Consider the following 18443-nt stretch of genomic DNA (forward strand, 5'->3'; position numbering starts at 1 on the left):
GAATGGGTGTATCAAAGGCAGTGCGAATGGCACAGGATAGAGCAGGGTTTAGGGCCGTTGTGCATAGGGTCGCTATGAGTCGCAAAGGACTCAACAACAATGTATCCTATCACAAAATTGTGCTTCAGGATGGATCTTGAAATTGTGATTTTTACTATTAATGCAATGCCATTCTTCCTATTAATCATTCCTGACATATTAGATCATATTGTTTGATTCAGAGTTGCCAACACCAATCCATCTCAGATCACTGATGCCTAGCATATCAAACTTTATGTGTTCAATTTAATTTTTTACAATCTCCAATTTTCCTACATTCATACTTCATGTATTCCAGATAATACATATATTAAGATGGATAAAAGAAAAGGCAGTATCCAGTTAATAAACATGAACAAAAATATGCAAGCCCATGTTCATTGCAACATTATTTGCAATTGCAAGAAGATATATAAACAACCCATATGGTCATCAGTGGTTGAATGAATAAACAAGCTATAAACATACAGTGTAGTACTTTGCAACACTAAGAATAGTGAATAATTCAGGCAACACTGTATCACATGGATGAATCTAGAGGATATTATGCTAAGTAAAATGTCAGTCACAAAAGGACAAATAATGTTAAGTTCACTATTACGAAAAGCTAAAGAAAGGTTTTCATAAAGAATTATTCTTTGACAGTTACCCGGGATAGGAACAGTGGGAGAGAGGAATAAAAATCAGTAAATAGATAATGAAAGCATATTTGGATGGATGAAGGGAAAGGCAAAATATAATAAGGGAGTGATCAGCACAATACCTGTAAAGAAAAAGATGATAGAGAGGTGCACAAGAAATACAGCCAACCAAAGTAAACATTATTACATAGACTATCCTGCAAAACCAGCAACAATAATACTAATTTATAAGCACACATATAGACAGTCAGGAAAAATAAACAGAAATGGGCAGATGAAAATTACCACACTGGTGATCCTACATAGGATTGTAAAGGCAGCTTTGGTTCTGTAATCCATAGGTGGTTGCACAGCTAGCACAAAGACCAGCCTCTCTAGAAGTTTGGGTCCACCAGTGACTCTGTGGGAGCAGTCTCCTCTCATAAAACCCAGTGGAAGGTGAGCTTTTAGTAGATTCTCCTCCTGTGTAATTTACTACCTCAGAAAACACATTGAAGGGTCAGCTATAAGTTCCAACTGGACAGTACCAAAATACAGTTATGCTGTGAACATATTCATGTATATAACAGAGCCAACAGGAATAATGTTATATGAACACCCTCAAGGAATGAGTTGCTGATCCTAGGGCCGCTCTTGGGGTTGGTATCAATATTCCTAAAGATACTATGGTGATTACCAGCTGTGGTTTTGAAAGCTTGCAAGCAACCATCTAAGATGAAATTACTAGTTTCCCTCTGCCCAGAATAAAGAAGAGGGAAAAGCAAAGATATTGAAATGATTAATCCAAAACCACCTAAGACATATCATCTCACCCCAGCAGCAATAGCAAAGTTCAACAAGACAACAAACAACAAATGCTGGTGAGGTTGTGGAGAAATTGGAACTCTTATTCACTGTTGGTGGCAGTGTAAAAAGGTACAGCCACTATGGAAGGCCATCTGGCACTTTCTCAAAAAGTAGGAAATAGATACATAGATACACCTTTTGATCCAGCAATTTTACTACTTGGGAATATACCCTAAAGAAACCAGAACCACAACTCTAACAGATGTATGCACACCCATGTTTATTGCCACATTATTCACAATAGCAAAGAGATAGAAGGAACCCAAATGCCCAAAAGCAAATAAATGGATAGAGAAGCTATGATATATTCACACAATAGAATATTATGCAGCATTGAAAAACAACAAACTCATAATACATTACCCAAATGAGGGAGCCTGGAGAACATTATGCTGAGTAAAATATTTCAGCCACAAAAAGAAAAATATATAACACCATGTTTATAAAATAGGACAGAAGGGGATAGGGTGGATAGAGAATGCGTAGAGTTGATAGATAATGAATATTTTAGTAGAACAGATGAGGGGAAGAAGTGTCTAAAAGGAATATATGATTAGGCCGTTATACATATGACAACATTCTGGAACTAGTAGGGTGGGGGGAGGAGGGAGGGAAGGAAGACAGTGTGGATCAACAACAGAAAAAGAAATGATGAATCCAAGGCTTTTACAAGGGAGCTCTGCTATAGTCCTCAGGGAGTTGCACTGCTACTCGAAGGACAGTTCAAATCCACCAGCAATTCTGTGGGAGGAAGATGGAAATCACCCATGTGATTTTTCAGCCTTGGAAACACATTGAAGGATCAGCTATGAGTTGGTTAATTAGGTTATTTTGGTGGCCAACGAGCAAAAGATAACTCATTCAGATAGCATTTAACTCATGGCTTCATTATGGCTATTCAACTGAGCAAACCAGCTATAGACAAAAACACATAAATATGCTGCGAGAGGTACCCACTGACTACTTGATCAAAGGAGGGGAGAACAAAATGACAAGGAATATATGCTTTTCAAAAACCAATACTACTTAGATTATTGATTATGATAACTCCTTTGTTATTCTCTTCACGCTTATAACATGCCCATCATTATTCTCTCTGTAATGGGTGAATTAATATCCTGATTTTACAAGAAAGAATTTTCAAAAAGTTGGGGTTTTTCCCCCCTCAAAGTCATACTGCAGGTTAGCTAACTCCAGCTAGAATCTAGCACCTTTCTCCCTAGGTACTCTATCTCCAGCTATGCTTGATTCCCAACCTTGATAAATTTTTCTATGACAGCTCCACCATTACAGTTAAGACTAGGAAGTATATGTGGCCTGTAAGGCCAGTCTGCCACTCCCTTAACTCAGCCTTCACTCAGTCCAGGCTTACTCAGAACGCATGTATGTCTTCCAGGATTTTGCCAGCCAAGGCCTTCGCACACTCATGGTTGCCTATCGAAAATTGGATGATAAATTCTTCCGGGAATGGAGCAAGAGGCATTCTGAAGCCTACCTATCTTTGGAAAATCGGCAAGATAAATTATCAATTGTCTATGAAGAAATCGAAAAAGACTTAATGGTTAGTGTAAGGAAGCCAGGAACAAACTGAGAATAGGGATTGGGGTGTCAGCCAGCAGACTCAGCAAGAGCTTTGAGAATGGTTTAATGGAAGTTAGGTGCCAGCTTTCTCTGAAAAGTAGGGAGGAAGGCAGGCCCAGTCAGAAAACATCAAAGCTTTATATTAGAGGATAGTTGCTGGAATCCAGGCTAATTCATGATATTTTGGGTCTTCAAAATCTAGAAATAACTTTAAAATGCACTCCATGTCATTTTTATCTTTATGGCAATACTTTTTCTATCAAAGCTACTTAACCAGGAACGAAGAAATCAAACACGACTCTGTGTGTGTGTGTGTGTGTGTGTGTACACCATTGTGTTGGATCCAACTGGTACAGGTGGAGATTGCTTCTCTTTCTCCAGTGGAGCATCTGGTGTACCTTCAGGATTGCAGCTCAGCTTCTTGCCACTAGGCCACCAGAGCTCCCTAGAAATCTTAGAGAAAGCAAGATCTGAATCATGCACAAATTAGGTAAGTCAGAGCTAAATGATAAACTTTTGTTGTTGTTGTGTATCATCAAGTCAGAACTGACACATAGCTGATCCTCCAGCATATTTTCAGAGGCAGTTAATCACACAGAAGAGATTGTCTTTCTCATGGAGAGCAGCTGGTGAACTTGAACAACATGACTTCAGGATTGCAGTGCAGCTTTTCGCCACTGGACCACCAGAGCTCTTTCTAAACAGCTTTGCTTGATAGAGTAATCAAGACAAAAATATTCACATATGCATTCATATTAAATGGCAGGCACTGTTCTAAGCCCTGGCAAATAACAGTGGATAAAATAGGGAAAAAAAATCCTTGCCCTCATGGAAGTTATGTTCTCGTTGGAGAACATAAATATATATTAGGGCTGTGGTACATAGGGTCACTGTGAATCACAGGCAACTTGATGGCACATAACAACAACAACGACAACACAAAGCTTGTAGTGTGTTAGATGTGAGAGTAGTGTGGAGAAATAAAGCCATAAAGGAGTAAGAGAGTATCGTGTGCATGGAAGGAGATGAAGGCACAGTTATGATTTTAAATAGGGTAATGAGTCTTCACAGAAACTATAGAGGAAGCTATATGAAGGTGAGGCTGTGTGCCGAGAGCAAGCATTCTCTATTGCTTGTGGGGAGACAGGACTGAAGTGTCCCTGGGGTGATAGGTCCCTCCATCTGAAGGTCCTTGCCTTCACTGCTGCAGGGCCATCCAAGGTTCCAAACATGACAAGAAACTTTAGCATATAGAACTTCAAGCAGAGGAAACAATTGTTTTAGCTCTCTGAGGCAGAGGGCTGACCTGAGCACCTTTGCATACAAGCTGCTTGAGCTGTTGTTCCTGATCTCCTGCCACACCAGAGACAGAAGAGGACACTGAGCTGCAGGGGGAAATAAGCTAGATGAAAAGAGATCCGAAAGAGATGGAAAATTAAGCCAATCTCTAGAGCATTGGCTTTTCAGAAGGGAAGAGTACGTGCAAATGCTCTGGAAGAGGAGCATGCTAACCTGCTAGTTGAATAGCAAGGCAGCCAATACAGCTAGAACAGCAAAGAGAGAGAATAGGAGATGAGGCAGAGAAGTACTAGGGGTCCTCTAGTAGCCTAGTGGTAAGAAGCTGCGCTGCAATCCAGAATAAATGCAGGAATACCATGGAAGAAAGATGGGCAATCTCCTCCCACATGATTAACCATCTCTGAAAACTCTCTGGAGGGTCAACTATGGGTTTGTTCCAACTCAACAGTACACAACAACACAGATTACTAGGAAGCCCTACTGGTAAGAAACTACATTGCCATTTCAAAGACATGTGGTTCGAATCCACAGCTGCTCCATGAGAGAAGGATGGACAGTCACCTTGCATGTGATTTACTGCCTCTGAACACTAACTGGAGGGCCAGCTGTGAGTCAATCCTGACTCAATGGCACACAGTAACAATGACATCATAAACTACTGTAAAGATTCATGTTGAAATAGGAAACCAACTGAAACAGTCAACCAGAAAAATAATGGTGATGGTTTTTAAAATGATTACTCTGGATGCTATTTTGAGATTGACTGGAAGAGATCTATATTTGTTCCCATTCCAAAGAAGGGTGACCCAACAGAGTGTGTAAACTACAGAACAACATCATTGATTTCACATGCAAGCAAGATTCTACTGAAGATTATCCAAAAACAACTGGAACAGCACATCAGCAGAGAACTGCCAGAAAGAAGTCCAGGTTGGATTTAGAAGGGGTCGTGGTACTAGGGATATTGTAGCGGATATTAGATGGATCTTGGCTGAAAGCAGGGAATACCAGAAGAATGTCTATCTGTGTTTCATTGATTATGCAAAGGCATTTGACTGTGTGGATCGTAACAAACTGTGGCTGACTCTGAGAAGAATGGGAATCCCAGAACATTTAATCGTGCTAATGCGAAACCTATACTTGGACCAATAGGCAGTTGTCAGAACAGAGCAGGGTAACACTGCATGGTTCAAAATTGGGAAGGGTGTACGCCAGGTATGTGTCCTGTCTCCATACCTTTTCAACCTGTATGCAGAGCAGATTATCTGGGAGGCTGGGCTGGAGAATGGTGGCGTCAGGATTGGTGGAAGATCTCTTTACAATCTGCGTTATGCAGATGATACAACCCTGCTTGCTGAAACTGAGGAGGACCTCATGGACTTGATGCAGAGGGTCAAGGACTGCAGCCTTCAGTATGGACTGAGGCTCAATGTCAAGAAGACAAAGATTCTCACCACTGGACCAATTGGTAGCATCAGGATGGATGGCGAAGAGATTGTGATTGTTCACAGCTTCAGTTTGCTCGGCTCCACAGTCAACACTCTTGGCACCAGCATCCAGGAAATAAAAAAACATATTGCAATGGGAAAGTCTGCTGTTAGGGACCTCTCTAAAGTACTCAAGAGCGATGGTGTCTCTCTGGAGACTAAGGTGCACCTGATATAGGCCATGGTCTTTGCAATCACTTGTTATGCATCAGAGAGTTGGACAGTGACTAAGGAGGATAGAAGGAGAATTGATGCCTTTTAACTGTGGTGCTGGAAAAGAGTATTGAATGTACCCTGGACTGCCAAGAAAATAAACAGATTCATCCTGGAGAGGCTTAAACTAGGCTGCTCCTTGGAGGCAAGGATTCAGAGGCTTTGTCTGACATACTTTGGACATGTTACAAGGAGGGAGACGTCCTTGGAGAGGGACATCATGCTTGGGAGGGTGGAGGGATGGCGCAAAAGGGGAAGACCCTCTATGAGGTGGATTGATTTAGTGACTGGGGTAATCGGGATGGGTGTGTCAGAGGCAGTGAGATTGGCACACGATAGAGCAGGGTTTAGGGCTGTTGTACCTAGGGTCGCTATGAGTCGCAAGCAACTTGACGGCACATAACAACGTAACAACAACAACTGCTAAACTGAAAAATTCAAATTAATTGCCAACAAGTCAGAATGGATTCAACACCAACACTTCTTCTGAGACTATAAAACACATGGGAGGAGTTGACTATATTTCTCCTATGAAGCCACTGATGGATTTGAACCCCCAGAGAGGTGTGGCCTTTGGGTTAGCAGCATCGCTCCCTATAGACAAGACTACCAGAGTGCTCTATTGGCTATGTTGTTGTTATTAGATGACATCAAGTTGAGTATGACTTATCATAACCCTATAAACAACAGGCCTAAATGCTGTCTATTCAGTGCCATCCTCATCATCTCTGACACACTTGAGCCTATTAGTGCAGTCACTGTGTCAGTCCATCTCATTGGGAGTCTTCCTCTCTTTTATTAACCCTCCACCTTTCCAAGCATGATGTCCTTCTCCAAGGAATAGCCTTTCCTAGCAACATGCCCAAAGGATGAGAGATGAAGATTTGCTATTCTTGCCTCCAAGGAGCATTCTGGTTGCATTTTGTATGAAATAGACCAATTAGAAAGTTATTTCAATAATATAGGTATGAGATGACAATAATTTGCTTGGTCTATAGCCAGCCTAGATTTAGGGTAAATGTGTTGAAGAATGATTAGAATCTGTATACTTTTAAAAGAAAGACTCAACATAATTTGCTGATGGATTGTATTATAAGATTTGAGAGAAAAAAGATGACCCTAGAGTTTTGGGCCAGACTGCCTCTACTGTAAAGAGAAATTACTGATATTAGGTGAGAATATTTGAATTTACCAAATATCCCAAACCTTTCTCTTCAGAAACACAGTGTTTGTGTTTCTCGACTACCCTTCTAGAAGTCTAGCATGAATCTACTTTGTCCATCTGTTAGTTAGTTCCTCAATCTCTCAGTCTTTGTGTTCATCCCTGTGGTTGGTGCCATTGGGGAACTATACAGAGAAAGAGTGATGTTAGATCAAGGTGCTATCACTCTAAGAAAAAAACCTTAAGAGGGCCCCAGTGGAGATAAACGAATGGAGCTCTCGCAAGCCCTTGTTCCTTGAAGGAACGTCTGGAAGGAGATACAGGGATCCTTTGTCTGGGACTCAATAATATTAGAGACCAAAGTCAGGAAGGGTGCTATGAGTCAAAGGAGTGAAAGTGTATTGAAAAACAGAAACTTAGTTTAGAATTTGGTCATAGTTTCATGCTTGACTTGAATAAGTCCCTTTCTCTTTCTGCTCCTATTGTTCTGTTTCTGAATTTTGTTTTAGTGTATGGTTATAAAGCTGTATGAGTTAAGAGGTACATTATACTGAGTTTTATATCATTGGGGTATAATTATGTCAGGACATCACTTACTGTAATGATGCTAGTTCAGTTCAGTTGCTAGGTAGCACTAGATGTTGTTACTCTCTCCTTTTTCCTCACTCCTGTGAACTTTATTCAAAGCTGCTAGGAGCCACAGCCATAGAAGACAAGCTGCAGGATGGAGTACCTGAGACAATCCTCACCCTAAACAAGGCCAAAATTAAAGTGTGGGTTTTAACTGGAGATAAGCAAGGTAAGGAGGAGCTTCTAGCCCAACCAATCCCCCCACTCACCTTAGCCATTTCCTGACAAATATTTTGTAACTGAGATCAACAAGTCCTTACAAAATACCTTGTTGCTCAGCCTTGTATACATTTTACCAAGCATAGATTTATACCAGATTCTGTATTAAGACATTGGGGACACATAGATTAATCAGTCGACATGATCGCTGTCAGCTAAGTCACACTGAGAAATCCCTTTAAGTTCTGGGATTCTTTTTTTTTTCCCCAATCAAGTCTTCATTTTATTGAAGTTCTGGGATTCTTGATATAAAGGAAGCACTACAACCTAAAACTTATCACAATCCCCTATGAACTCTAGCACAGAAATGGGTACAGTGCTGTTAAGGAAATATAATATCTTGAGTGCTTAGAAAAGTAAATACAGATTGGAATTGTTTTAACAAATAGGTGGACAGTTTGTAGAGAAGTTTGAGCTAGAATTATTCTAGTTATAGTTATTGATAATTTGCCCGTCTGTGCCAGGAAGACAGTCTTTTGTGGGTTTGACTATTGTCTCCACTGGAAAATGAAAACTATACTTCATATCCATGGGAAATGGGGAAATGTAGACAATTGGCCTCTGCAGCCCACTGTTAGAGCCCATGAACCTGTGCATTGTGAAGATCCTGTCCTAGTATGTCATTCTCAGTTAAAGTCAGACCTGTGTTCCACTTTTCCTGCAGAGACTGCTGTGAACATTGCCTACTCCTGTAACATATTTAATGAAGAAATGGATGGGGTGTTTATCATAGAAGGCAGTGATAATGAGACTGTTTGGCAAGAACTCAGGTACAGTTGGGAGAGCTGCCATAATTAATCACTGGTTTTAAAATATTCCACCATCTTTTCACTCAATATGGCCCCCACACAATCAGAAGGACAAAGAAGAAATGGAGGGTAAGGAAAAAAAAAACCACAAAACTACCCTAAAATGTAGAGAATTTGGTGAAGCAGCACTAGAGCTAGAGAAGGTGGTAGTATGGGGGATGAAGAAGTACGGTGTGTGCATGCTCAGAATCCCAAGGCAGATGTCAGGGGCAATCAGTTCTGAGCTCCTAGCTGCTACCTTCAGAGGCTCTGTGCCCGCTTTGCCCCCCTCCAGCCTGGGACATAGAAGGTAAGGATTTCCTGATCAGAGGTTGATCAACTACTCTTGGCTTTCAGGTCAGCAAGATACTGTATGAAACCAGATTCACTGCTGGAAACAGATCCAATAACAACTTATCTCACCACAAATAAAAAAAAATACCCCAGAATACCTGAGGAGGAGCCCAATGGCAAATATGGCTTGATCATCAATGGCTGTAGCATGGTGAGCAACATGTTCTTGACTTGCAAGAACATTCCTTCTTAGGTCCAGTCTACTTCAGGGAAATCACAAACCCACTTTCCTATTCCATGAGTCACCTTACTAAGCTTTCACCCAGGGTCCCCTGGCCAGCAAACACCCTTCCTCACACTTCTTTGTTGTTGGCTCTGACTACTAGTGACCCTGTGTCCAACAGAATGAAACTGCCTGAGAAGTCCAAGTCATTTTCCTTTTGTAGCCAAATTATTTTCTCATTCTAGTGACCTGTAACTTAGAAGCAGTAAGAAAACAAGCAGAAAGTAGTCTTCTAAGAAGTCACTTGCTTCTTATTTGACCTAGTGAAAGATTTCATACTAAAGACTGAGTCACATGTGAAGATGGCTAGATCAGATTTGTGGATTTGGTCTCACTGCTTCTTTTTGTGTATCATTGCATCAGAACGACCTATAGCTAACCCCCCAGTGTGTTTTCAGAGGCAGTAAATTGTGTAGCAGGACACTGTCCATCTTTCTCCCACAGAGCAGCTAGTGAAGTCAAACTTTGCATTGGCAGCAAAATTCCTTACCATTAAGCCACCAGAGTGCCCTTTGACCTCACTTACAGGTGGGAAAGCCATGGGTATATCTAGCTGTGCCTGCTCTATGAGAGACAGGAGAGTACAGGGGAGAAGAATGTCCTGGGAATGTCTTGCACTGAAGGCCTTTTTGGTCCACCTGGAAAGAGAGTGTGTCCTGGTGTTGCAGGCCTATGCTCTAGAAGGAAACCTGAAGTTTGAACTGCTCCGAACAGCATGCATGTGCAACGGAGTGATCTGCTGCAGGATGACACCACATCAGAAGGCCCAGGTAGTAAACCTGGTGAAAAGGTACAAGAAGATGGTGACACTGGCCATCGGGGATGGGGCCAATGACGTCGGCATGATCAAAGGCATGTGAGAGGATGGGGAGGAAAGTCTAGCCTTAAACTGTTGATGGAAGTCAACATAGGCATACTTGACACTATTGCTAACTCACACGCCTTCATATCAAATATGTTACACAATCACATTGTTTTGCAACTACATTCACGCTCCTCATTCCTGTACTCATACTTTTCTCTACTTTTTTGGAGGGGAGGAAGTCAAAAGGTTATAATCCAGATTAATAACAGAATATAGTCAAGACAGCTTTCAAAATATATACACAAGCACCTCAGCCCCGAGCCTTGTGGCTTTAGGCCAGTACTCCCAAGTTCTCACTCCTGCCAATATTGGCTTCCCACCTCCAGTTGTCCAACAAAGTTCTCAGTCCTGGCAACACTGGCTCTTACCTAAGCCCCTGACCCAAGGTCTTATCTCACGTCACATCTCCACTTTGGCCATAGGTGTTGATATCGTAGGTGTTGCTGGAGCAAGAAGAGCATCCTACATTCTCTTACTTTTCACACATGCATATGTCATTCCATTTCCACAGGCTTAGACCCACTCAGCTTCATACACTTACACTCAAACCGACAGATACACTAGCTTCTACAAGAACATGTGCATCACACAACATCAGGCTGTGCAACTACTGTACCATCTTTCTGAGATGGCCCCAACACCCACAGAAAGAACAATGAGATGGATGTTATAATCTGTTCTCTTTTTTATGGCTGTCAGCCTGAGCAACACTGGGCAGAAGAAAACACTGCTCAGCTAGGGAATTTTCTGGAAGGCCCAATACAGAGACCTTTTTCCCCCTGACATAGTATTCTCAAGGGCTTGCCCTTCCTGATTGGAAGAGAACAGGGGACTTACTGAGATCTTCAGACCAATAGAGACAAATGGCTGAAATATACCAGTTTTCATTTCATTTGAATGTTGGTAATCTCCAATAACTTGTGGTTCTAGAGTAGCTTGTGGGACCAGTAATATGAGCAAAATCTAGATGTTCTCTAGCCCATCCTTTTTTTCAGAACCTGGGAAATAATAGTCAGTATTCCAGCCTGAGCTTCAACATTGAAAAGTGTTTTTGCTCAGTTTCTAGAACATCTCTGGGTTTTGTTGTTAATTGTTACATGCTGTCAAGTCAGGTACTACTCATAGTGACCTGATGAACAACAGATCTGAATCCTGTCCTATTCTGTGCCATCCCCATACTTCCTCACACATTAGAGCCCACTGAATCAGTCACTGGGTCAGTCCATCTTATTGAAGGTCTTCCTCCCCTTCACCAGCCTACTACCCTTCCAAATATCAAGTCTCTTTCCAAGGATTAGCCCCCTCCTAACTATATACGCAAAATATGTGAGGCAAAGCCTCATCATCCTTGCCTCCAAAGAGTACTCTGGCTGTACTCTATCCAAGATATATTTGTTCTTTTGTTAGTCCTTGGGTGTTCAGTGCTGTTCTTTAACAACACAATTCAAAGACATCAGTCCTTCTTTTGTCATCCCTACTCATTGTCCAGCTCTCAGATGAATAGCAAGTGATCAGTTTTTAGGCACTTGGAAATTTTAATTATCCTATTAAGCAGTGCAGTAGGTACCAGGATCTGTCCTAAAACTTTCCCTGACTAAAACTTTCAGAAGCTTCTCTCCAAACACACCACACACACAATCATCATAAGCTTCCTGAAGATCTTGCTATCACTAACACAGTATATAAATCACAAACTACTCCCAACAGTCAAATATCATTCCCTTGGATAACTCAAGTAGTTAACTATTTTCTTCTATTAACATCCTTTCTTTCTCTTTAATGGATTTAAGTGACTTACAGGAATAACAAGAAAATGTTAGCTCAGCATTTAAACAGTAGGAAAGAGCCTAGATGACTTGATTAGAGACAAAGGCAATCCAGGATAGTCCTGGCTTGACCAGTCTTCTTGAGTGACAGCATCCAAAAGAGAGTATATATAATTATTTCATGATTTGCAGAAGAGGGGCAGTTCACTAAAGAGAAAAGACTTATCCAGTAAATGCCATTTTGAGTTGTGCCTAACACTATTTTCCAGCTGTAAATAAGGGGTTAGTGCAGCATCCTCTCCAGTTTCCCTTCGCACTTCCCAGCCTGGAAGCCCAGTGAATGAGTTCTGTGGCTGAGAATCTTCTTGGATTTCCTTGCAGCTGCCCATGTTGGAGTCGGCATCAGCGGCCAGGAAGGGATGCAGGCCACGCTCAGCAGTGACTTCAGCATTTCCCAGTTCTGCTATCTCCAGCGTCTGCTCTTGATCCATGGCCGCTGGTCATATAATCGCATGTGCAAGTTTCTTAACTACTTCTTTTACAAAAATTTTGCCTTCACCCTGGTGCACTTCTGGTATGCTTTCTTCAGTGGTTTCTCTGCACAGGTAGGAGTCATACCCCTACTTCAGCCTGCTTAGAACCCTTCTCTTCTTCTAGAGATCAGTGTAATATACTGCTACCCATCCAAAAATCTCCAGCATTCATGTTGATTCCACTTTCCATCCTATGCTAACTTTGGATTTCCAAACCCTGACTTCTCTGGCCCGACTCATTGACTATGACTCTTATCCTAGAGTTCTCCCATTAGCTATTTTCATTTTTCCCTGACATTGAGACCTAGAGCTTCCAAACTTATACTGTGAAATTCTTGGATCCACGAGTTTTCTTAGTATCCAGAGTAATCTCCATGGGACAGGCAAAGCCTCTTGGAGGAGCCTCTGGATTATGCCAGACAGACTGGTTAGAGTTCATCTGTAGCCATACTTAAAACAGTAGCTTCACTTCATTTCTCCTCTTCTCTCTCACTCTCCTAACCCCACTCATATCCTGTACATTCTCCACAAACATAGAGTTTTCCCTACAGAAACAACTTCAGTAGTTTCTCAAGGATTCCCAAGAGAAGCAACTTCAGGATCCTTGGAGGATCCATATTATCCTTGTTACTGTGGGATCCAGGGAAAACAAACCAAGTCAGGAAACAGTAAAAGACTTGTATACTCCCAGGAGTTGACATAACTAGTATGAAAAGGGGCCTCTCAAGTCTCCTGGATGGAGTACTCAACTAGGGAAAGGTTACTGAGTCTATTCTCCTTGCCAGTGTCAGAAGGTATCCAGTACTATAGAAACTATGCTAGAAAGAGAAAAGAACCCAGAGGTTTACATGTCTGAGGGTGCAGGGATACAGCCAACATTTCCTAGCACACACTCTGGGTTCTTTCTATTCAAGAAGGATCAAGGCAGGTCATGGTGAAGGTGGTCCAGATCTGCCTTGAAACCTTGCTGTGATGCTGCCCCTGCCTGGGACAGTCAGAATTCTAAAGAGAAGTTTGAATATTGACTTGAGTGTGAGGGTATAGGGTATCAACTTAGCAAATCAGATTGCTGAAATCAGATTAGTATGGTAGCAATGATGGGAAGATGAAGATGCCTTGGGCCTTAGAAGGTAGAGAGCTAGAGCTTGGGGGGAAAAAGAAGTCTAAGAAGTTTCCTTGATATCCTTCTAGGCGGTTTATGATACCTGGTTCATTACCTTCTACAACCTAATCTACACCTCCCTCCCTGTCCTGGCCCTCAGTCTGTTTGATCAGGTAAGACCAGAGGAAAACCTCTCAGTCAATGCTGAAGCCCCCAGACCCTTGAAGAATGTTCTCAAGAGTGAGGAATTCAGCAAGAGCTCTGCAAAGTCAAATATAAACAATACCTTTTAGAACAGGGAAGAGAGTTCATAATTTGGATGGGTATAATGGGATAAAGAATCATTCTCCATAGAAAATAATTATTAGTTTGAAAATCCAAGTTTTCCTATGTCAGTTTTATTCTTATAGAGAGGAACATGAAAATTGTGCTGTCTGGTAAACTGAATCTATATAAGTGTCATGAAAGGACAGAGTTAATGAGACTGAACTAAAAAAAGCCAAAGCTTTCAAAGAAGGAGAGACTCACATAGAAGTAATGAAGGTGAGATAAGCCAATGTATAGAGGTCTAGGTGAGAGGTATTGAAGGAATAGCATAGGTTTATGTGTGGCTACGATACTGTGAGCCATAGGTAGTAGCTAGCCTAGGTGATACCATCTGTCACTACTACACGTTCCCTTGGGCTTGATGCCCGGGTGACCCACCTCTCATTCCTCTTCTACCCTTAACTCCCATCCTGGACACATTCCTCCAAAGAGGAATGAATTAGCTAAAATAAACCATCATAGGCTCAAGGCTCCTGGTCCATTAGGGTAGTGACTCAAGAAAATTCTTTTTATACTATATGCCAACTTCAAAGAAGAAATAAGGGTGAGTAATATCACTCAATAGTCCTGTGTAATCTCAGTGATCTACTTCTAGGGATCTATAAATGCAAACCCCAAATTTTGCTATCTCATGTTTCATACTTAAAAGATAAGGATGCTCCAGTATTATTCACATGGACAATCTTCCCACTAGAATTCACCCCAATAGCTGTGGGAATAGAAAGGAAATCACAGAACATGGATATTTCCAAGGGATTGACTGGCTCCTACTGACTTTTCTCTTACAATCCTGCTTTTTACTTGCTTTTGACCTATGAACATTCAATTAAAGAACACTTCAGCCTGAAGGCTCATATTTCAGGTGTCTGCTACATCCCAGGCTCTAGTTTTTCCTTCTAGTTATTCCAATCCTAATTTCTCCCTTCTTACTTAACTCCTCATCCTAACTAACTTTTCACACCATATTGGCTCTTGCCTAGTTTTCTTCAGCAATTTTTGCCTAAAGAGTAAGATTTCAGGAAGGGTTTATAGTTCTGTTCTCTGGTTCTACTTCTCAAGTAATCCATGAGTTTCCCAGAGAGCTGCAAGAGACAATCTAAAACTCAGTTCTGGGGGAAATCCTCCACACTGGTGGACATGAGATCTTTTGTGGAGAAACTCTGAACCTGCCTTCCAACTCTGATATTTTCAGGATGTGAATGAATCATGGAGCCTCTATTTCCCAGAGCTATATGAACCAGGCCAGGAAAACCTCTATTTCAACAAGAAGGAATTTGTGAAGTGTTTTATGCATGGGATCTATAGTTCTCTTGTACTGTTCTTTGTCCCCATGGAGACCATTTACAATTCAGTGCGCAATGATGGGAAGGAAATCTCTGATTACCAGTCTTTTTCCATGATGGTACAGGTCTCCTTGCTCTATGTGGTCACAATGCAGGTATGATTAGTGGGGATGGAGTAAAGGATTGGATAAGGAAGTTGGTTGGGAAAGAGGGAAGGAGAAGGAGATGGGAGTATCATCCATTATGAAAAATGAGAAAGCTGGTGGTACTAGTTCCTAGAACACAGAGTACTGCATTTAAGAGAACACTTTTCAGATTGCCCTGGAAACAAACTACTGGACGATCATAAGCCATTTCTTCATCTGGGGTAGCCTGTGCTTCTACTTCTGCAACATATTCTTCCTTTATAGTGATGAGTTGTGCCTATTGTTCCCCAACATCTTCCAGTTCCTAGGTAAGGCCTTGCCCAGTGGTGGTATGTGTGAGATGGGGGAAGGATGGGAAGGGAGGTTAACCAATTATATTTGTTTAATGTTTACTGAGTAGCTCTTACTAAAGGATGTCTTTTTTTTACCTTATTAGTATTTCCAAGATATTTTCTACTTCCTTACCTGATATGATTGTGATAGTAATCCTATGATGAACACAAAGCTGTGTCCTATATAAGCTGTGTCTTACCTTCTTTAAAATGATGCCCTGTTAACATAATTTTAAAGACTAAATGCAGATTTTTCAAAATTAAATGACTTAAATATAGGTTTTCTGATTCCAGTCCAGTATCCTTTACTATGGCATCCTATCTGTTGCCTCTCATCTGTCTTTCTTCCACCTCCACTTCTCTTAAGACAAAATGCAGAAGGAGTAGAGATGTATATGTAACTGGATTCTACGTGGAAATAGGCCACTAAGTCATATTTATCCCCCAAAGCTCTCCAATTAATTTTTGTGTCTAGGTTAATGCCCTATAATTCCCCCATAACCTGTTCACACTCCCCCACCCTGCATTTAGAATGAGACAAAAGCACCTAAAATCCATAGTAACTGTAGCTTCAAAAAGGACCTAATTGCAAATCTTATACATTTATATTATCTTCAGGAGATTAAATCCCCAAAATGGTAATGTTCACCTTTGGACCAAAACAGTATTTCATTTATGGCTTCCCCCTCTCCATCATGCCACCCCTCTCCCACTTTGTTTCAGCCTTTCACCTTTTGGCTGATTGTTTTCAGGAGTAGCCAAGAACACGCTGAACCAGCCACAGATGTGGCTGAGTGTTGCCCTCAGCGTGGCACTCTGTGTCTTGCCTGTGATGGGCTACAAATATCTCAAATCACTGTTCTGGCCCACCACTGTGGACAAGGTGAGAGAACAGGAAGTTATCCATACATAATTCATGATCCTTATTTCCTTTATGTCTGTGAATGAATACTCTGCCATCCTTGCTTTCGTTGTAGGTTTTATCGAGAATTCGTGAATGCATGGCCTGTCCACTACCATCCCCAGTTCCAGCCAAGCTGAAATGTATCAACTATCGACGTTCTGCCTACGCATTCTCCCACAAGCAGGGCTTTGGGGCCCTCATCACCTCTGGCAAGACCATGAAGACCAAATTATCCTTAAAAAAATAGAGGCCGCTGGGACGCCCCAAAGAAATCGGTCATTGCTCCTCTCCCTTATTTCATGCAATTTAGTAAGGAGATATTAGAAATTCTTGGGGAAACAGCATAAACCTGCTCCTCCACTCTCCAGGGGCTCAGCCTCTTCATTCTCTAAGAAAAAGGGGGGCAGGGAATCCCTAAGTATCTATCAACTTCAGGCTTCCCTTCTGGCAAACCTTCCCAATTTTAATCCAAGTAAGCAAATGTAGAGGTAGAAGGTGAAGTGGGTGAAGATAGGGAATGAAAAAGAAGACAGGACACAATAACCTTACTCTCTCCCATACTCAAGGCAACCACAGACCTTCCAAGAGCCCACTCAGCCACCTTTATCAAGATTGGCTGGAAATTGAGGGTGAGTCTTTTGCCAGCCTTTGCTAGCATAAGGAAAAGGCAACTATGAAAAGTTGGCCTTAAGACATTGAAGGAGAATTTCTGGACAAAAAAATTGAAGTGGTTCCTTCTTAAGTAGATAGGATCTTCTTGCTTTGTCTTTGGCCCAAGAACTGACATAAGTTGTGGTCTCAGAACTGGGAGAGAAGACTGAAAGAGATTTTGTTAAATCTTTTCTTGAGAGGATATAAGCCATATCTGACATTTATTTTCACCCCATAAAATTATTTTGACAAAAACATTATATGTACTTGGGAAATAGTTTATGGTGTAATAAATTCTTTATTTTGGAGTGGAATGGTTTGTACATTCTGTTGGGGTCCCACTTGTTACCAGAAAACCATGGAGGCAGAAGTTAGAGTAGAAAAAGTAGAAGTTTTACTGTATATTATAGAAGATATAGAGGATATTTGTTGTTGTTGATTACCTTCGAGTCGAGTATGACTCATCGTGACCCTATGAACAAAAGGCCTGCAGCCCCTCTACTACCATCAACATTTGTCAAGGTTCATAGAGTTTCCAGAGGCATGTTGTTTAGGAAGTGGATATATATAGATATATAGGAGACATAGAATGGGCCTCCCAAATCTGCCTACTAAGGAAAGGTTCTGAGGAAATATTTATAAGCTAAGTTGAGGATGTAAGGAAGAGCTCGTGTTTATTCAGTACTTTGAGGGAAATGCAGGGTTATAATCAGAAAAGGAGAAATTATACAAATAATCTTGTTCCATTTGTTTGCAAATAAGTTAATTCCATTTTAATTACAGCTTATTGATCTATAATCAGGTTCTGCATAAGCACAATTAAATGTTTTGGAATTGCCAGTCTTCACAACATTATGCATCATTTGTTGCAATTTATACACTTGAATGCCTTTGTATATCCATTAAAACACAGGTAGAAATCTTTCTGGTATTCTCCACTTTTAGCCAGGATATATCTACTGTTAGCAATGAAACCTCTTATTCCTTGTCATCCTCTAAATACAGCTTAAATTTCTGGCAATTCTCTGTTGATGTATTGCTGTAAACATGAT

The 18443-nt window shown here is 41.2% G+C and overlaps 1 protein-coding gene across 1 annotated transcript in view; it reads left to right on the top strand.

Annotated features, from left to right (window-relative positions):
- The window catches only part of LOC102850289 (probable phospholipid-transporting ATPase FetA-like), a 141902-nt gene extending 124915 nt beyond the window's left edge, over window positions 1-16987 (top strand). The window contains exons 13-23 of the mRNA XM_006886938.1: window positions 2923-3087; window positions 7956-8067; window positions 8782-8887; window positions 9263-9410; window positions 10151-10334; window positions 12495-12718; window positions 13838-13921; window positions 15268-15513; window positions 15674-15812; window positions 16589-16719; window positions 16814-16987. Of these exons, the coding sequence (XP_006887000.1) occupies window positions 2923-3087; window positions 7956-8067; window positions 8782-8887; window positions 9263-9410; window positions 10151-10334; window positions 12495-12718; window positions 13838-13921; window positions 15268-15513; window positions 15674-15812; window positions 16589-16719; window positions 16814-16987 (1713 nt within the window). The remainder of the gene's footprint in view (window positions 1-2922; window positions 3088-7955; window positions 8068-8781; window positions 8888-9262; window positions 9411-10150; window positions 10335-12494; window positions 12719-13837; window positions 13922-15267; window positions 15514-15673; window positions 15813-16588; window positions 16720-16813) is intronic.
- Window positions 16988-18443: the final 1456 nt, after the last annotated feature.

This window comes from Elephantulus edwardii, unplaced genomic scaffold (genome assembly GCF_000299155.1).
Source record: "Elephantulus edwardii isolate Elephantulus edwardi_28Jun2011 unplaced genomic scaffold, EleEdw1.0 scaffold00052, whole genome shotgun sequence".
In the NCBI taxonomy this organism is placed as follows: Eukaryota; Metazoa; Chordata; class Mammalia; order Macroscelidea; family Macroscelididae; genus Elephantulus; species Elephantulus edwardii.